The sequence below is a fragment of the Excalfactoria chinensis genome, chromosome 19 (genome assembly GCF_039878825.1).
Source record: "Excalfactoria chinensis isolate bCotChi1 chromosome 19, bCotChi1.hap2, whole genome shotgun sequence".
Classification (NCBI taxonomy): domain Eukaryota; kingdom Metazoa; phylum Chordata; class Aves; order Galliformes; family Phasianidae; genus Excalfactoria; species Excalfactoria chinensis.
The window spans coordinates 2,003,566-2,024,230 of NC_092843.1; the positions used below are offsets into that span (position 1 = coordinate 2,003,566).

The following is a 20,665-nucleotide window of genomic DNA, read 5'->3' on the forward strand; positions in this document are numbered from 1 at the left end:
CCACAAGCACTGCAGATGCATAATGGGATATTAACTCCTACTCACCATATCTGCTGTTAAACAGAATTTGCACGCACTCCCTAAGGGTGTTGATATCTTCAGTTTCTTTTATAAAACTGTCCCACTTATCTATCAAAACAAAATATAAGAAATAAGGAACTTCCATATGGTTCATACACAGCAGATGCACTTTTCTCGTGCAAAATGTTGAGAACCAGGAAAGAGACTTTGTTGCTTTAAAAAAAGAATGATTTCTCCCTTCCAGAATGGATTCTGCCAGGTTGGCAGATCAGGTCTGGGCTTCCCCATCCCCAGCCTGGAGCAAGTTCTGCTGCAGGAATGACCCTGTAAAACATTTCAGCCCCGAAAGGAAAGACCCTCCTGGACAGAGCTGGCTCCACCTGAAGCAAACCTCTGAAAAGCACAGCAGTTTCACTATAGAGCTTTTCCCATCCGTTCTCTTTCCCACTCCTACAGCACAGAGGTGAAGGTTTTGGTGCAAACACGTCAGCATTTCTAGGGCTGCACATCCCTGGGGTGGGGTTAGGTGTGGATGAGGCAGTCTCCTCCTCCCACCAATCCCCTCTGGGCACTACTGGCACAGTCAGATTGGGGTGAGAGGGTTCCAGTTGTTTCGAAACCACATTAAACTTTCAGCTCAGGAAAACGACCTCACCCGAGCCGTGCCCTGGTTCCCCATTAGGATTGGGACTGCCCGGTGTCACCTGTGTGGTGGCAGAACTGGTCCCTTCCAGGTGGGGAAACCCTGCAATGAACAGGGTCAGATAGATCAGGTGCTCAGAGACCCATCCAGCCTGACCTTGAGTGTCTCCAGGGATGGAGCATCCACCACCAACTCTGGGCAACCCGTGCCTGTGCTTCATTATATTCATTGTAAAAAGACCTCCATGGTGCGACACCAACCTGTCTTGTCGTGGACAATGGAGAAGAGGATGCGCTTGGATGAGTGCACGTTCTGGATGAGAGGACCCCCGGAGACAGCTGATTTCTGTCCTGGACACAAAGGAAGATGAGAAAGCAATGTTAAGAGCTCCATAAGAGAGCTGATGGCATCTCAGCAAGCTCCTGGGTGTCTGCTGTGACACCAGCCCGGGGCTCTGCAGCTGTGACACGTCCCTCACCCCAGCAGTTCTCCTTCACCCACCCTGCCTCTTCACCACCAACCCCCAATGTAAAATGCAAAGCACATCCATAGCAGCACCACAGTGGCACCCAAGGCAACTCTGGGGCAGCACTGCAGGGCCTCCCCATCTCTGTGAGGGCTGCACAGCCTCAGGGCCAATATAGTGCCCACCTTCCAGCCACAGCCAGCTGGCCCCATTACACCAAGCCCCACATGTTTCCCTCTCAGCTCCATGGGGCTTTGCACCAGGCCCTCGTCTGCGAGCAATCTCGAGGCTATTACCACAGCAGTCGCTGTACTCCTGTGAGGAAGGCACCTTCAGCTCTCCCGAGGGCCTGGGCAGCAGCACCTCACTGGCCATGGTCGCCCCGTGCAGACCGGAGGACACCTCCTGCTTTAGGTCCATGGCGATCTGCGTAGGCAGCGAGACACCATATAAGAAATTGGTCACGGCTACGGCGGGGGGAGCGTCCTGGCCCGAGGGTTTGGCCATGTGGCTGTTGGCACCAGGGTCTCGGCCGCCCTTGGGCACGAGGGAGGTACAAGTCAACTCTAGGCTAGGGTTCGGCTCTCTGCTGGGCTCATCCGTCGGCCTGAAGGGAAGAAAGGGAGAAAAAGAGGAGAAAACAGGTTCTGCTGGGTCCGCGGCACTGCCGGAGACCTGAGTGCTGAGCACCGTGGCCTGCATGTGCTGGGAGCTGTGCCTTGGAAGGGGAAAGATGCTCAAGGCAAGGGTGCACAGAGCTCGAAACTATGGGGCAGTGGCTCCAGGCAGTGAGTTGGGTGCCTATGGAAGTTGATCGCATCCTCTGCCAATGTTCAGGGTGGATGTGAGTAGGATAAATAAGCTGTATGAACAAAGATATGGGAGGGGAAAGGAGAGCCTACAAATGGGCCGTGCTGAGGAGGATGGAGGATGGGACCCCCTGCACTTCACTTCCTTTTTGCTCATGGTTTCATAAATGACAGCAGCCACCCAACCCTCTACAGCTTCTTTGGGAACCTGCACTATATTCTCCCCTAAGCAGAACAGGTTAGCTTATGGCAGTGCAAAATGCTTATGCCTTTGGCAAAGCCATCCAGCCCCATAGCCTGGTGTGTTTAGGAATCAAACAATCTGTGGGACTGTAACCAAGCATCTGAGCTGCCTTTCTCAGCACCTCACGGCACTCTCACCAGGGACCTCAATCAGCCCAAGGACGCGTTTCGTACCGAGGAAGTGCAGATGCTTCACATGAGACAGGCAGCCACGGCTTCACTAAACGGCTCAAATTCTGCGTGTCCTACTTTTAGCCATCTCAGCCTGATTTTCCAGAAGTGCTGAGCCTTCAAAGGAGGTATTTGTTAGTGCTCAGCATTTCTCTCAACGATCCAAGGTGCCTCAAGTCAGGCGAGCTCAGAGCATCCAAAACCAACAAGTCCCTTGTGAAAACACGGCCATGGCAGCCGGGGGGCTTCACCCCGTTGCTGTCCCCCATCTCCCTCATCCTCTGGCACAGAAACACATTTCAGCCTAGAAAGGAGCTTGCGACATTTACATTGGAAATCTCTTTGGAGACGAGAAAGCACTGAGCGTGCTGCAGCTGAGACGCTGGCAGAGTCACACAAAGCACTGCAGTTAACCTTGTGCACTGACACATGCTCATAGCAGCAGCTCCACAGCACAGCGGTGTTACCAGAGCCCCCTCCAGCCCCACCAGGATCCCCAGGGTTACCTTTTTAGCCTGAAGCGGATGCTGTGGCTGTGCTCTAAAATGGCCATCAGGGACTTCACGTCGTACTCCATGGGTTTCTTGAAGCTGATCCCCTCGGGCAAACCGGCCACTGCCAGCAGTCCCGGCTCCTTCAGGAAGCGTTCGTAGGGCAAAGGGACCACGCTGCTCTTCCCCACCGCTTCACCTGGGGAAGGGGCACAGTTACACAGAGCAGGGACCCCCAGCCCTCCAGGCAGAGCTTGAGGAGCAAACCCAAAGCAGGACTGCAGGCACCGCTGTGCAGAGCCCGATGGAGACACCGCAAGGAGAAAGCAGTCCGTGTGCTTAGCCTTTAAGGGCCTTCAAGCATTGAGGTCTTCGTGGAATCCTCAATTAGGGTCACTTGGTGTGAGCCCACCCCCCAGGGACCCCAGACCTGTGCCAGCAAGTGATCTGTGCTGACAAAGGAGATGTGTCATCCTCAGCTCGCGTGGGTTCCCATCTTATGTCTGCTGAAATATTCTGCATATCTTACTGTCAGTACTTTTTCTTTACCTCTTGGAGAAAAGGAAAGCACTCTGCTCCTCGCTGCTGTGAGGCAGCCTTCGCTCACAAGGAAAGAGAAGAAAATCCCCCAAAAGTTTCCCTCTGTTCCATGATTTGAAGGCAGAGTGAATGCAGACAGTTCTAACCACCCCTTTCCCTTCAGCAGCCCCACAGTCCCACGAGGTGCAGGGCTGGCTGGGTGACACAAGGCACCTCTGTACCTTCCATAACCAAACCTCCCCACACAGCCAGAAGCACAGCATTCCCCTTCCCTGGCAGCACAGCATGACTACACAGCATCACCGAGACCTGCTAAAAGGCCTGAAGAGGCCCCATGCCCACATCTGGGATGGCTGAGGCAGCACGAACCCCAGAGAAGATAGAAAACAAAGCAGTCTGGGCAAAGCAGAGCCCAGATGCAGAACATCTGGCTGCGTGGCATGGGTTCACTCCTCAGCTCCTGTCCCACAGGGTCTCCATCCACGTCCCAGCACTGTGCTCAGGAGCAGAGGACACTGTGAGACATTTAAATAGCGATTCTCCTTAAAAATCTTCTGGTTTTTCTCACTCTTTTAAACAACAACAACAAAAAAAAGACACACAACAGATCTGACAGAAACCCTGGAAATCCTATGGCACTGTCAGCAAGTCCTTATTAAAAGTGATTTCTTCAACATGTTCTTTGAAGCAACGCATGATAACTAATGATGTGTGACTCGCGCCAGCCATCAAGGTTCCTTATAGCTGGGCTGGATAATATTTTAATTAAGCCAATAACAGAAGTTTCAAACCAAACCTTTGAACCACAGCAGTGCAAGAAGGCTTTCTGCAGGCTCGGAAGGCACTGCTGCCTCGATACGCCGGCGTTTAGCAGCTTTCCACCTCCCACCATCTTTGCTATGGGGGGAGGACGATGCCCAAGTGGCCCCTTATCAACCCAGCACTCAGCAACTCCCCAAACACATCTTTATGGGGAGCGTGTTCCTGTCAAAGTGACCTTCACCAAGCCTTGCGCTGCCACGCAGAGGCTCACGGTTTAGCTAAAGAGAGACAATAATCATCATTAATGCCTGTTTAATAGAAGCTGGCGGTAATCAGTCATCCTGTTGGTGCGGAGATTACCCGGCTCTGGAGGGAATATGCCATCTTTTTGACTGAGCATTCTCTAAGATTTTTGTTTCCAATCCCTGTTGATGGGAAGCAACTGAAAGGATAAGAAGAAAGAGAGAGGAAAAAAAAGAAAGAAAAAGAGATAACTCCTAATTTCCTGCAGCCCTGTCAGTATTGGAAACAGAATCCCCCTGGGCCACCTCCTGCTTCTCTATGACCAACCAGGGACGGCTTTTTCCTGGGACCAGCCTGGGGATGCAGCTCATCACACTGGGAGCTCTTCTGCATCCTGCGTGTCAGGCGCTGCATTAAACCCAAACACGTCTTCCACACCGCAAACAGCATCTCCAGCCTTATCCTAATGCACGGGCCATCTAGTTCATCCAGCCCCATGCAAATGAGCCCCGGTAAAACTTACATAATCTAAATAGCTAATTATATAAAAGAATAATTCTCATATTCCCCATTGGCTTGACAGCCTGCAGCAGGAAAACGCAGCCTGCAGCTCTAACCCGAGCAGCCCCAGCTCTGTATTCCCTTCTCCTCGTGACTTGGGATGAGCTCTCAAAGGCAGCAAGAGGATTTGATTACCCCTTTTAATGGGAGTATCACATCCAAGCCCTTTAAGTGGTTTCAGAAAACCTCCACTTCCGATCCCGACTGCTCTGCCCAGGGGAAGTGCTGCTGTCTCCCCTCCAACTCCAAAGCCTGCGACGCGTGCTACAAACCAACAGCAGCAATGCTGTGTGCAGGTGGGAGTGGGCAATGGAACGTGGAGCTACACCACAACCAGAAGCCCTACAAGTGCTCCCCAATGAGGACCCGCAGGGGATGCTCTGAGAGCAGGAGCGCTGCCTCAGCTCCGGCATCCACAGCTTGGGCCCAGAGGGAGCTCTGCAACCCACCAGGCAACGTAGCAGCAGCCATATGGTCATCTACATTTTAATTGCAGGAGCTTTATTGCTGGGGATGATGCATGTGTTGGAATGGCACCAGCTTGTCTCTCAGAGCCGAGAAAATCATCTTTTTGCTTTTAAGCGGAGCTGCCATGGAAAGGGGAGAGTGCATTTGAGAACCCCACTTAGCCCACAGCAGAGGCTTCAGCTGGCCAGGGGGCTGCAAGGTGCTCCCCCTGAGCACAAAGTACTACCCATTTGGGGTACAGCCCCTTTCACAGCAAAGGGAGTGGCTGGACCTGCCCCCAGCACAGCACTGACCCCACACAGGAGCAGGGCCCGCTGTGCTGGGCACCAATAGTCCCAAAGCCACGAGGTGGGCTGGTGCTGGCAGTGCAGCAAGCCCCAGGGCCATCCAAATCCCCAGATGGAATCGTGAAGGTTCTTACTATAAAGCACATCAAACACTTCCTCTACCATCTTCCTGAGGAGGTACACGTCTGATCCCTGGTCCGGGGAGACCCTGAGCATGCTTCGCCCGCACTCCTTTGCCTTCTTCTGTGCCTCTGCATCCTGCTCCCTCCTCTGCTGGACTCCTGGAAGAGAACGGGAGATGCTGCAGTGGGAGAAGGTTCAGTGGACAATGCTGTCAGCATTGGATGAAGCGATGAAACCAGCCAACACCAACAGCTCATCACCACAGCCTGTCCATGCAAGACCGAGACCCACAGCTGCCAGACTCTGGTGTCAGCAAAGTCCTTTAAGATGAATGGGGAAAGGTGCAGGGACAGGCTGCACTGCCATGGTGCACCCCAGCGAGCCGTGGGCATGCTCAGCCCACATGTACCCCCCTCCACTCCTGTTTTACACACTCAGCTGCACTGACACCATTATGATTAATTGGCCAGCGCGTTTCTTTTCTCTGCTTTCAATCTGCTTAGCCTTCAATCTCTGCGAAAGAGAAAATCCGCCTTTCTCAGAGGCTTTTTTACCCTTCAGCGTCACATAACTTGGTAATACCAGCTATTTCCTGCTAATTTCCCCCATTAAACCTCAAATAAAGCATATCTTCAGCAACGACTTCCTCGCGTCTCTAAATGCACAGAAAATTAAACACTACAAGTGCATTATTGCCATTCCAGCTAAACCGATTCACCAGGGATTTTCAGTGGCAAAGGACTAATTCCTTCATCATCCTCGACAGGCTCCCACCAGCCATCCAACCTGGCTGCTGCTCACAGAGGGCTCAGCCATCCTTCTTGGTGCAGGGGGAAATGGGGACAGCAGTGGTAGGCCAGCACTGAGGGCAGGTGAGCTGGTACACGTCCAGTTTATACTGATACCCAGAAGGACAGACATAGAATAAATCATAAGAACTAAAAATGAAAGACCCTGCTCTGCCACTGCTGGATGGCTGCTAGGAGATTGCTGATGGCCTCTTGGTTAGGGCAGCACGAAGGATTTGGCGGCACCACGCTGCCTGTCCCCTTGCAGACCTGCTCCCTGAGGTGTCCCCATGTGAGTAGAGGACATGGGGGATGCAGCATCCCTGTGCCACCCCCTGTTGTCCCAACACTTGTTGACTTGAGTGGTGACCATGTCTGCTGCCCCAGAGCCTTTAACAGTTGTTTTGAAGGTGCTGGATTGGTGGTAAAGCCAGCACCAGGGAGGAGACTCCGAGTATCCTACAAGTGGTGAAATCCACTCCAACTCACACCCTTCTGAGACTCCCCCTCCCATCTGAGTGCACACTCCCCTCCATTAACATCCATCTTTATAACTGTCAAGTCCCGCCGTGCGTCAGGAAAGGCTGAGCCAGGGCTTCAGATAAACGAGAGCATCCAAGTGAGGTCTGTGCGCCCGGAGGAGCTCAGCTCGGCAGATAAGAGCCTTCTTACATCTCCCAGCGATGTCTGGTTTAGATTATTTCAGATCCTTTCTAAGGGGGCAGCTAGCCTATAAATCAGAGGCATTTCCAGGGATGCTTTACGATGCATGCCAGTTGTAAGAGCTTTATGTAGTAGAGCTGAGCCTCGGCCATTTATAATTCAAGACAGAGTTATCACGTTTCACCCTGTCTCGAGTATCAGCCGCTTTGTTACAAACCCCACCGTCAGAACCTCGTGCTTTGTACCAGATGTTACAGTTCCACTTCCACAAGGGTGTGTACATTAAACCAAAGGCGAGGGGAGCTTCGATTCGATGCCGATGGTAACTGGCCATAATCTATGCAGATATATCTCTGAAAGTGAGATGTGCATGCAGTCATCAGCTAATGGGAGCTGCAGGGCTTCACAGCTGGCATCTCATAGAATCATACGATCACGAAGGTTGGAAAAGACCTCTATGATCATCCAGTCCAACCACCAACCCGTCTCCACCACACAAAAAAAAACAACCCTGCCTACAAAATGAAACGCATCGAGATGGAGAATAACTGCAGATAGCTTTCCTAGCCCCAAACAGAGTGGAAGAAATGTCAGCCTCCCATCTGCAGCGCGATGGAGGAGTGGGGTCAGTAGGGCTGAGATGCTCGGGGATGCGGTGCTGCGAAGCCGAGTGCTGCAGGCGAGCCTTGCGCTTCACCCAGCACATGTGCAACGAATCAGCCAAGCAGACAGTGACCCTGGCAGCTTTACAGCACTCATGTTTTCACTACAATGAACCGTTCTTGAACAATTTCTCCAACGGATTAAGCACAAATATGGTTTCCATCAACACCAGGCCATACGTGCACGCATATGTGGGTTGTTGTCCCCACCACTGTCCCACCAGGTGTGGTGGCACTCCTGCAGATCGGCTCCGGGCCACCTTCCCCCCACCTTAGGGCTCATCAGCACCACCAAAACCCCATCTCTGTTCCTGCACGGAGCCAAGAGAAAGCTCCAGCTGTGTGGGAGGGATGAAGCCATCCCAAAATGCAAGTATGCAGGTTGGGGTGTGTTAATTGGTGGCACCTGGAACATGGCGGCTGTTGCTTGAGGTATCCCATGGCATGGGATATTCCTTGGAATAAAGATTCCTGTTGGCCTCAAAAAATCCAACCGGTGCTTCCAGCTCTCCAAATCTCCTCCTGTCATTCCAAAAGCCAATAAAAGCCTTGGCTCCAGGCTGATCCCTAGGAGAACTTAATTCTGCTAATTCCCTCAGACCTCCTCCTGCTCACAGATGGCCATGGCACAAACCCCACCGACCAAAGGATGCAAAGGAGTAAGGACACACAGTGCCCTCCATGGAAAAGGCTCCCATCTGCCCCGCCATCCCCACCCCCAGCATCTTCATGCAACTTTGGGCTAATGGTCAACTCATGAGCTAATAGAGCACCAAGTTCCATGCAGAGGAAATCCATTCAGGGGGGTTGGAATTGAATGATCTTTAACATCCTGACTAATTCAAGGCACTCTATGATTCTGTGATTCCATCAATCTACAATTCCACTCCGCCAAGCCCAACAAACACCGCACCACCTGCAACCTGCCCATCCGCAGCCACGCAAGGAACAAACCCGAGCACGTCATACAGGCAGACAAGCTCAAACCACCCAAGATACTCACGGCAGAACTTCTGGAAGTCAGCCTGCAGCTCCTTCCTGGCACTGAGGAAGACTCTGCCCTTCTCAGTGCCCAGCACAAAGGTGTTCTCGTCATGCACAGCAATGCAGGCCACCTCGGCGTTCAGCTTGGACAGAGCGGAGCACTGCGGAGATGTGAGTGGGTTAGAGCTCAAGCATTGCCTTGCATCAGCCACCCTTGGCCATCTCCCCACCATAAGCAATGTTATAGATCAGAATTCCATGGGTTTTACAGCACCCCCTGCACCACAAGTACCTCAACAACTTTACAGCTCCATAAAGGCTTAGATATGCAAAAAGAAGCTTGTTTTATTGGAAAACATTTGACTTCTATTCCACACGCACCCCCCCTTCCCCAAAATAACAATTCTGTACTATTTCTTTAAAAGAAAACATTCCTGCATAGAACAAAGAAACAACAATTTGTGGTTTTCCACCAGCCCTAATAAAATAAGGAGCACAAGAATCTTATTTCGGCTACAGAACACTAATATGGTCAAAGTCTGGATTAGTCGAGTGATTCTTCTTGTACAGTTATGCAAAACATTAAAGAGACGGAAAAGACTTCCTCCATTAATCCATTTTATGTAATATGCCCTTCCTGCTATGTATATGCATTTTCATTCTTATTTTTCATTGTAATTGTTACACAGTTCCTGCTGCCTGGGTCCCATTCCCACAGCCACAGTTCTGCCATCACACCATCCAAAGCTCGCAATGGAAATGGGGAGTTTCCCACTTTCATCCTTCAATGATGACAAACATTGGGCTCAGGTGATTCAAAGCACACCAGGTGAGCTGAGGATGGAGCAGGAGATCTGCTGCTCATGGACCAAACCCCATTGCAGCCACTGACTCCTTCCAGCTCCCCTGCACACGATTTTCATGTGGTTGGGCTTAAAGCAAACTGTTGGGTCATTCTCCCTCCTGCTGAGCTTCTTCGAGAAGGGAGTATTTAATTACATCACCAAAATATGTATTTTTTAAAGGCTTCCTTTCAAGAACCCGGCAACCATTTGGAGTATTTTGATCAAGAAACTCAACATGCGGAAAAGAAATACAAAACCTACTGTGAGAAGGGAAGTTCAGAGGCTGCGGAACAACGGGCATTCATTAAAAGAAGCCCAACTATGACAGCACGGTTTGCTGTAGATGATGGCACAGACACACATCAAAGCCATCGGGCTGTGTCAGCTATGGGGAACCTGCTCTTTAGTGGGGTGACGGTGGTCAAAAAGAAGGAAATTGCTATCTGGGGAAAAATGCCTTCCTGGTGGAGATGAAGATGCTTTCAAGATGAAAACATCCAAGACTTGGCTTGAAAAGGGAGGGCTGTTGAGCACATTGCTTTTCATTAGATATTTCTTGCTATACATGGCACCTTCCCTTCTTGATCGCATTCACAGTTAAAAATCAGATTAGCTCTGGTCCATGAGAATTAATCCCAACAGTTATCTTGTTTATGTAAGCACGCCTGACTTATGCAAGGCTTCCACTGGGAATTCTACGTCAAAAGATATGAAAGTTATTTTCTTTGTTCTGCCAGATAAAAGCCATTGTTCTCCTGTTGTGTAAAAGTGCACGGTAACATTGGTAAAACATCAAGTAAAAAACCCAACCAGCCTCTACATTCAGTTGATACCGACATAAATATTAATGGGGAACACTGCAGAGCTGATCCGAGCAGGGCTGTCAGAACGTGATGAACTCAACATCCCTCAGTGCAGCCCCTTTAACAGGAGCTCAATGAGTTGAGGGGTGGTTTTGTTGGGGGTATGGAGGCTTTCCCCACTTTGGGCTCTACTGCGAGACCTAATCAGGCTGTAGTAGTGCCCTCATAGCTGGAAATGGGCACAGGGATGGAGAGGGATGGGGGACCCTTACCATGGAGTCTAAGGCAGACACTAAGCTGGTGATGATTTCGTCTTTCTGGGGAAAAACCATATTCCACTGCTCAGGTCTGGAGCTGCCGAGGGTCACATCTAGAGGCCTCCCTGCCAGTGCCATATTCACCTGGAAATAAAGCAAACCACAATGCTGTTACTGATAGGAGCACAAGGGAATGATGAACCCCCCCCCAAAAAAAAACCCAAGAAATTGTCTTTTTAGCAAGCACTCAACACACCATCAGTGCTGCTGAGCCCCACCTGCACCACAGACAGTGCCACGGCACCCGGACCCAGTGCAGACAACCACGCACACGAGTGGGCAGAAGCAAGAGGAAAAGCAGAAAACCAAAGGCGTGTGGAAGACACCCACGTGTAAATCAACTCAGCCCTGCCAGGAGCAGAATAGATAACTGTGAGCGCTGCCAAGCTGTAAGCAAAGCCTGGCGCTGATGCCACGCATCCCAGCAGTGCCAGTGCGGGTGGGCACAATGGGGACGCATCCCTGGGCAGGTGCCATCCAGGTGGGACACCCCAAGCAGAATGGGCAGCAGCTGCGACACGTGGGAGAAGTGACACAGAGCAGCACTGGGTGACAGCTGTGTCCCCATGCTCCCCATCCCCATGGGCTCTCTTTATACTCAGGAGAGCTTCTGGCATGCAAAGGTGTCCTCGAGGCACGGGGTGATCTGCCTTCACTTTGGACAACACACAGGAGCTCAGTATGGGGAGAAAGCAAAAGGGAATTGAGCTTTTAAGGGTATTTTCCCTTTCTTTTTTTTAAATTGTCCTCCAAATCATCAGCTCCTCACCCAGGAGAAGCTTTGGGTTCCTGGGGGTGGAGGTGGGGGGAGCAGAACCTGCTCTGGAAGCTCCAAAATGGGAGAAAAAAGGGGAAAATAGGACTGGCTTGAGCCATATCACAGCACCCATCTGGTCAGACAGGTGGAGGAGACAAGCACCAAAACGCATTCCATCCTTCATTCCCAGCAATGTGATGTGGGGAAGGGGAGACACACAGAACTCATACAACACAGCACTGCCCAGCTTCCAACCTCCAAACAAAGGACAGCAAAGAAGATGGAACGATGGCCATCCAAGCTGGCTCATGAATCAAGTGCTGAAGCTGCGAGCAGATAAAAGGGGACAGGGAATTTCTAATGAGACAAGATTAGAGGGAGCCGGGCAGGGCGAGCCAAAGAATATGAATGAAGCCACGGGCACAGAATGAGATTTGCCGTGCAGACTCAAACCAGGGCCACCCCACAGGGTGCCAATGGGACCCACACCCAGGAGGACCCTGACAGGGGTTGGGGCCACACGGGTGTGTTTGGGCACAGGGTGGTGGATGAGGCTGCACCAGCACTTGTGCTGCGCCAACGCTGACCCAGAAAAATCCTCTGCTGAGCAGCTGACATTTCCGAGCAGCGCTGCCCGACCGAGCGGAGCTGACGGCTGAGTTTTCTCCCCAAGGATGATGCTGGCAATAGGGCTGGAGCGGGGAGGGGGGGAACCCAAAGGGGAGGAGGAGAACCCAAAGGCTCGTCAGCTTGCAAAATGAAGCAGGGCTGTGAGCATGTCCTGCAGGCAGCCCACCCTGTGCCACCTGCGAGCATCGGGCAGCGCTGCAGAGCCACCACGGGACGCGATGCCACGCAGCGATGCCGCACACCAGGCCTGGGCCATCCATCACCTGGAGGCTCCCACCGCTCAGCCCCCACAACCAGCATTCATGGAAAACAGCCTTACTTTGATGATGTGCATCTCTGAGTGCCCTAATTATCATTCCGCATTGCCACCGTTGTACGTTGGTTGTTGGTGCGGATGGCAGCGTTGCGGAGAGGACCCGGAGGATTGGGGTTGTGGCAGCCCTGCAGGGAGCACCAACTGCTGCAGCCTCGTCCCACTGCCTCCCAGGGACAGCAAGACACGACCCAAGTAATATGTCTGGGATTTCACGGGGGGGTGGGGGGAAGAAATATTCCTACAAAGCTTTTAATCATTTATGGTCACGCAGTGACAGCGGATTTAGGAAGGGGGGGGTTGGGGGGGAATAAACGGGAGGAAAAAAACTTCATGGCGAGCGATAGGCTTATTCAAATCAAATTAAGATGTACAGCTTGAAGTTGTTTGTCTAATCAGAGGGAAACTAAGCTCGAGGGAAACTGGGGTAAACCATTCTTACACCACTTAGGGCTGGCTGCAGGTGGGATGGGGGCACAGTACACGCGAGCAGGCCGGACCCATGAGCAAGGGGCCATCGTCCTGCAGGGATGGGGATGGTGTTCAGGTGCTCCCATGGGGATGGGGATAGGGCATCCCCATGCCAGCCCCATCCTGCCCCTATGCCACGGTCCCCAGCCTGCCCGTGCCGTGCACCCCTCCCAGAAATAAACATCCGCCTGCTGTGTCACCGTTTCCAAAGCGCCGGGAGCAAACAGAACAGCCAAACAAGTGAAACGAAGCTGGAACAACCCACCTCCCCCCCAGGGGAAATTTCCAAGCAGAAAATGGCGCTGTTGGAACTTTCAAATGATAAACGGGTTCCATTCATACAAAGCGAGGGGTGCATCGAAAGCTGAGTTCCACTGCAAGACGGGTGGGGGGAAAAAAAGGTATAAACCTCGTTATTTGGGTAATGACCCACCACAAAGCCCTGTGCTGGGCTGCGTGCACCAGGGTCAGCTATGCTATAGGATGGGAATGGCCACATGCACAGCAAAGAAATGGGTATGCACTAACAAGAGGGACTCATAGGGCATCCATCCCTCCTGGGCTGGGGAGAGACAGCCTGGGGCAGGCACTGGAGCTCTGCCGGGGGCAGGTCAGCCACACAGCATCAAAAGGATTTCTGACAATGGCATTTGGGCTCCTGAGTCACCCAGGAAGTATCACCCAAAGGGCTGGCGGCAGAGGGACGCGTGTGACGAGGACCCACAGGTAGCAATGAGACAGCGCTGATAGGGCTGTAATTGCTTTCTACTCTGGGAAGGCGCCTTTAAAGGGGATTTCTAAAAATCCCAGCAGCCCTGGAGGACACGCAAGTCATTAGCCCTCGCTATCATTAAACGTGCTTTAAAATTCATCATGAGCCGCCCCGATAGCAGCCAAAGGGACAATGAATGTCACTGCTGAGGCTCAGCAGCACACAGCCAGCATCCGCCCTCCTGCACAGGGACAGTCCCCACATCTCCCAGCTCTGACACATCCCTCACGGGGACGTGGGTTTGGGACAAGAGCCACAAGAAGGCAATAAGAAGGGGACGCCGACTGCAGGCGTTTTCCCACCCCAATACATCTCGGGGACTTCTGAGGTCAGCTTGTTGGTGGTTGGCTGGGAGCACCGTACACTTGACTCGCATTGACTTGATGCGCAGCTCATCATCACCGCAGTGCTGGGGATGTCTGCCCAGCACGGGCAGCTTTCTCACACACTGCCAAGCATTGGCTGTGCCCCGCCAAGGGGCTGACAAACGGCTCTGGATGCACAGCTTGCAGGAGATAAATGAATGCTCCGCGTGCCCTGGCGGCCCCGTAACCCGCTCAGATGTAATCCCCTACACCTAATTCAGCACAACCCTCCTGCCACAGCTCCATCGGCATCAATGCCAGCTCCAACACAGAACTGCGATAGCAGGCGTTCATGGAATGGCCATAAATAACCTCAAATGTCAAAAATACCTCCAAAAGCCCTAAAATCTCCAATCTTATCCTCATGCTGCAACACAGCCCTCCCAGGGCGCTGGTATTTGGGGTATCTGCGCTTCCCTGATAGCGTGCACACCAACCAAGGGCACACGTACATGCCTCAGCCCTACAACTATCCACCAACCCGTAACCACTGCCTCATCACAACATCTCTCCTCGCGCCCACAGATCCTTTTCTGCTCCTTTCTATCTGCGTTATCCCTTCATGTATTAAGGAAAACACTAAACAAACAAACAAAAACGGGGGGAAAAGACACGGAGCGTGGCAGGGAAGGGATGCTGCGCAGGGAGGAGCGCTTGGGATGCGTGCTGCCGTGCTGCTGGGGCTCAGGTTGCGTTTCCCAGAAGCGGGTGGCCCAGAGCTGCTAAAATTAGGTGAGGGCACGGGGAGCTCGCTCTGCTGCACCACTGCACCTGCCGGCTGTGAATAGATCCCCAAAGGAGAGCAAGCCTTTGGTAGAAAGATGAGACAAGGCCAGGATGAGCTGCTGGGGCTGGGGTTGGGGTTGCACATCAGTGCCGAAATGGGGCCGGTGGGCAGGAGGTGAGTGCTGGTAAATGAGCATCGTGGCCACGCCACAAGGCTGAGTGACAGCGGGTCAAACCCTGACCCACAGCCATACATCTGTGTGTGCCCCACACCGCTTGGCACCCCGTGGGCTTTTAAACCCAGGTGCAGCACCGCAAAGCACGGCTCCAGCCAAGCACGGAGCCAAGGGCGATGGGGAGCAGGGAGAGGACGGGATCCAGTTTCCAGAGTCTGCTTTCTTGGTATGTAAGCTAACACTCGTGTTATTTAAAGCTGGAGTTTTAGCAGCGTTCAGCTACTGTTTGCGTGATCAGGATAAAAAATCGCAATCCTAATTCCTGGCCCCCCGGTGCCTATGGCAACTGGTATCCGTCTCCTTGGAAACTAATCTCGTGGTATTTGAACAATGTACCAAGGGCCTTTAATCTCCCAAACACTGTAAATCTTTATTCTAGCCTGCTCTCCTCCTACCCCAAGAGCCAACATAAAAAGCCTGTTGTTTTCCGTGCACTTACAGAGATCCAAACTCAGATTTTATATCACACAGCAGCACGGATTTCTCTCTTCCCCTTTCCTTTTTCCCTCTAAATCAAAGAGGAATCCCACGTGCAGGTGGCAGCGATGCCTCATGCCTGTGGATGGAGAAGCAACACCCCAAACTGCAGCCCTTCACACAGGGTCCTGGCCACATTCTTTTAGGATGCTTCCCTATATCCCACACATCGGGAATGGAACACAGACCCCACACCCCCAGCTAACACAGGGCTGTGCAGAACGAAGCCCCCCAGCCACGCATCCTCATTGGGTTGGGTCAGTGCACCGAGGCGAGGTGTGTGCATTGGACACATCCTCAGTGCTGAGCCCAGCACTGTCCTCATCCCGACCCACGGCCATGCTCACAGTGTGCTCACTGCACTTCCCAGGTAATTATCTCTGCACAAGGAGGGTCTGATAGAAGAGCCACTGTTTAATCTCATTACAGTTTAATTTTATCGCTTGATATTTCAGCTCTCTGCTTATTGTTTCAGTAGCAAGTTTCCCCCCCCCCCCCCCTCCCCCCATTGCAGGACGTGCTGCTCGCCAGCCCCGTGCCTGGCTCCATGCTGCATCAATGAGCTCAATGATAAATAAAAAACATCAGCTTTCTGCAGAGATTAAAGGATGCTCAGAACCTGCAGCCACCAGCAACACGCAGGACACGGAAAAGCAAATCTGGGGTCTGAGTTAGCACCGACACATGGGAGCACACATCTCCTCCATCCTGCTACATCCTTCACCCCATTCTTTATTTAGGGGGTAGCTCTGATAGAACTGCTGCTGGCTCCCTCCCCAGCCCCAAAGTTGTGCCGAACTCACCCCAACTTGGCGTTACCAACCTCAGCATCACCACTGGCTCTCAGACACAAACAGCCCCAAGTCCTACAGCCCCCACAGGCAGCAAGACCAGCTGGGATGGGATATCTTCCCCAAACCCCAGCATCCAACAGAACCAACAGAGTCAGACTGGGACATCCCTGCTGGGGCCACTGGTCCTGCAGAGATTGGCTGGCGGCTAAATAGGGTTGAGGCGCACACCCCAATTTTATCACCGGGCGCCTGGTGGGAGCCATCCAGCTGTCTGCAAATGACTTGGGATGAGCAGACAGACAAACAGGGTCAGACACACACCCAGAGACAGTGATGACATCGCTCCCAAACGATCGGCGCCCAGGTGGAGCTGCTCCTCCTCAGGCTATGAGGAAGCCTTGCAAGGAGCTGGGAGCCCTGCAAGGGCTGCCCTGGGCTAAGACACAGCCAGGGACTCTCCCAGATGCTTCTGTGAGGAGTCACAGCCAGGACTTGAACTAGGTGACCCAAGTATGGCCACTAGCTCCTGCCTGGTCTCACATCAGAGGCACCAGCACTTCTGCATGCATCGAGCCATAGAACCATCTCAGTTCCCACAAGGAGCCGTCCCCATGTTATCCCTATCCATATAAACTTGGCAGGACAGCGGCCCCAAACCCACTCCCTGCCCTGTACCCCTCCCCCTGTAGGGCGTTTAACCCACTCACCCCACACACATCCCTTCTCATCCCATCTCCATCCTTCGCACCACCCTGGGCTGCTCTCATGGTAGGACACCACAGACAGAAAGGTTCCTAAGGCCAACACAAGCAGTGAGGGATTCCAAGAGAAAATGTGCAAGAGCTGATGAATGGGGAATGGAATTCCTGCACTGTTCTGTATGGGGTGGGGGTTCTGAGCATCACCAAAGCCACCCCCAAGCCTCCACGGAGCCTCAGCTCTGCTGCAAACACATGTAGCCTTGCTAACCTCCAGATTAATTCTAATTTCCATTGTGTTATGAAACACATTATCTGTTGAAACTAAGTCAACAGTTGTTTGCATTTACGTGTAAACACAGTGAATATTAGGAACGGGGCCAGCATTATATTTGCATACGAAATGCAGCCTGCACTGCCCTCTCTCCCTGGCTTTTTCCATCCCTGCATTTAAAGGCAGGGGATGCATGGAGATCACGCAACCTAAAACCAGAGCAGCCCACGAAGCACACGCCGCTTTCCCCCCTTCCTATTTCTATTTCTGTGCAGCAGGAAGAAAAACATCCTTTAAAACTACATACAGCACCAACACACACAAACACCCCTTAATCTTGTACCCAAAACTAAACCGCTTCAAATTCTCCCTGATGTGCATATCTTATCAGCCTGCTTTGCATACCGTATAAATATTTATTTGCTTTTAATCCTGCAAAAAAAAAAAAGAAAAAAAGCAAACCTGCCTTGTGGCACATTTCCCTTCCATGCAGCGCTGTGATGCTTTTAATCGGGTTTCCAGCGCTCAGAGAAGTGCAAAGCGAAGCGGCCGAATGCTGCGTGGGGATGGGGAGGAACTGGTGCTGAGTGGCTCAGCTCCCCAGATTCATTGCAGCTCCAAGCACGGACCTTCACCCCAACCCCCCCCATACCCACAAAGCACACAACTTATAACAACTGGAAAAATAAATAAGAATATTCCCCACACACACACACAATCATCCTGAGCATCCCTCTGTGCGCACACAGCTCTGCACACCAACAAAGGGCATCTCCAGGCTATTTTAGGGGGAAAAAAATCAGAGTAAAAGGGACAAGTTATACACGAACACCCCCAACTGCATCAGCACCAGCTGCTCTTACACTAATGCTGTCCATACCTGGATTCCCTGTCAGCAGATGGATGGCGAGCAGCACCTTTGCCCACATCCGTCCCTGCAGATCAAAGCACTGAAACGGGGCTCTGCGCCGCCTGAGATTGGGAATTAATTTCTTAATCGGTTCCCCTTAAATGGGCGGTGAGCAATTAAGGAATTGGCGCGGCCACCTCCGGAGCGGGACGTTGGAGAGCCCTATAAGCCGCCATGCACAGCGGAGCTGCTTTGTGATGGGAAGGCAAATATTGGAAGAGGTGATGCCCCGGTTGGGCTCTGCATTGAGAGCCACACGAGGAGAAACTGGCAATGATGCTGGTCCATGATAAAGCATCCAATCGAACGCAAGCTGGCTGCCCTGAGAAAGGCTTTCCCTAGAAGTTGGGCTGCTGAGCGGCTCTTGGTTGTCCCTGCCTTTGAACAGCCTTTCAATCCAAAAGAGAAGATCAAATAGGAGCTCAGCTCCTGGATTAGGACCCCAAGAGAGCCGCAAGATGCTCACCAAGCTGAGACATCTCTGAATGCCCAATCAGAGGCAAAGCTGACGCTACCTGGTCTCAAAGCATCTGGTGCTTTGGAGACCTTTCCCCGTGCACCCTTGCAGACCCCCCTCCAGGCATCTCCGGAGAACCCTCCACTCATCTCAGCAAACTACAGGAACCAAAGGACACCCATGGGTCCTGCCAAGCCCTTGCCCCTGCCACAGGCCCAGTCCCACAGCAAGCTCTTTGGGAGCAGCATTAGGGAGCACTCACCCCATGGATTTCTCCCTCAGCCTCCCATCCAACACCACAGTGCCCATATAAGACAAAACTCTGAGAAGAGTCAGCTCAGCTCTCCTTGTTCTCCTTCCAGCTCCTCAAAACACCAAGGGCAATAAAGAGAGATTGAAGCGGAAAGCAAAATCAATACAGAGAAGGAACGTTCTGGGCTTAAACGCCTTCTGTAACATCACTGGCTAAAAGCAGGTTAACACAAGGAAAAGGAAAATAAGAAAGAAAAACCTTTCTTCACAAACCGACAGTTTAAGAGGAGCTGCAATGGAAGGAGCCATCAGCACCCACATCCCAGCTTGATGTCACCACGCACCCGTTCCCCTCTGGGGACGTGCAGCAAGGCAACTATCATGGGGACACATGAGACAGCCATCCATTCATCCATCCATCCATCCATCCATCCGTCCATCCATCGTCTCTGACAGCACTGATTTCCCTCCCTGCTCATCTGGTCCAGCATCTCCCCCACCAGCAAAGGGCTCACTCCAACTGCTGCCAAGCACCTGCCCAGCAACCCCAGCACCCTCTCAGCACCTGGCCCAGCACAGCCAGCCTGCTCCTTCTTTTTTAATTATTGGGTTTAAAAACAAGAAAGGATGCCTACGTGCTCCCATGCATCAGCAGCAATGCGGTAAGATCCTGGCTGAGTTAAAAATAGTCCTTTGCCAGCAGCCGCCCACAGAAGCCCCTTTGCATTTGCTGTTCCACCCAATGGCTCCACTGTGCTGGGAGGTCATCAAGCAGGGAAACACTCATTTTGCCCCCATCAACGAGGAACCTAAAAATGGTCCCTATCCAACAGCAGAAGCAATAGCTCCGACACTAGTGGAGGAAGAAATCAGGAGTAAGCAACTCTGCCCATGGGAGGTGGCTTGGAAAGAGATGATCTTTAATGTCCCCTCCAAGCTAAGCCAGTCAATGACTCCATGAGTAAGAAAGCATAAGAGTGACGCACCCATAAAGCCAGCAGCTTGCTTGCAAAGAGCATCTCAGGAGTGGGGTCCTGCAGGTAACACAGGGAAAACTCTTGCAGGAGTCAGCTCTTATTGCAGAGCAGTGGGTGCACGGGGCTGTACTTATACAGGTGTAATTCCCACGGAGATAAAGACCTCGGTTTTCAATAAGAGGCAGCATCACACATAAATTACAACAGCAAACATCAGAAAACAAAGACATTTTCAAGAGAGCACGTAATCCTCGCAGCAGCAGCAGCTCAGGAAAACCCCAATGGAGGGATGAGGGGAGCTCACCCACGGCCCAGGATAATTCCAGCCCATCATAAAGGAAACACCTTTGGGCAGGTGGGGAAAATCACTGCCACAACCCCCTTCGCTCCAGCAAAGCGATGCTGGCTTCTGTACCCAGCCCAGTGCTGGGGATAGGCTGCACCACTGCGGCCATCTCAAGGGGCTGCAGCTCACGTTGAGCTTTGGGGCTGGTTTTGTGTGATGGTTTTGTGTTGTTGGTTGGTTTCTTTTCTTTTTTTTTTGGTGAAATAAAATAAATAAATGCAACCTGACACTAATCCTAATGGCTTTAATAAATGTTTAATGCCTTGCTAAAGGTCGCCCACTCTCACTGAGCATTTGTATTAATAGCGCATGGGCTGCTT

At 52.1% G+C, this 20,665-nt stretch overlaps 1 protein-coding gene across 12 annotated transcripts in view; it reads right to left on the reverse strand.

The window, feature by feature from the left end:
• The window catches only part of GTF2IRD1 (GTF2I repeat domain containing 1), a 46,685-nt gene that overhangs the window by 21,424 nt on the left and 4,596 nt on the right, over positions 1-20,665 (reverse strand). For 8 of the 12 annotated variants that reach the window (XM_072353315.1, XM_072353312.1, XM_072353313.1 and 5 more), the window contains 7 exons: positions 10,846-10,974; positions 8,945-9,086; positions 5,840-5,986; positions 2,860-3,043; positions 1,427-1,737; positions 925-1,014; positions 46-129 (listed from right to left, as the gene is read on the reverse strand). In XM_072353315.1, coding sequence (XP_072209416.1) covers positions 46-129; positions 925-1,014; positions 1,427-1,737; positions 2,860-3,043; positions 5,840-5,986; positions 8,945-9,086; positions 10,846-10,968 — 1,081 coding nt within the window. In that variant the 5' untranslated portion in view covers positions 10,969-10,974. Of the gene's footprint in view, positions 1-45; positions 130-924; positions 1,015-1,426; positions 1,738-2,859; positions 3,044-5,839; positions 5,987-8,944; positions 9,087-10,845; positions 10,975-11,902; positions 11,919-17,869; positions 17,928-18,283; positions 18,360-20,665 lie in introns of those variants that run through there. The other 4 variants (XM_072353314.1, XM_072353309.1, XM_072353316.1 and 1 more) reach the window with 4 other exon arrangements.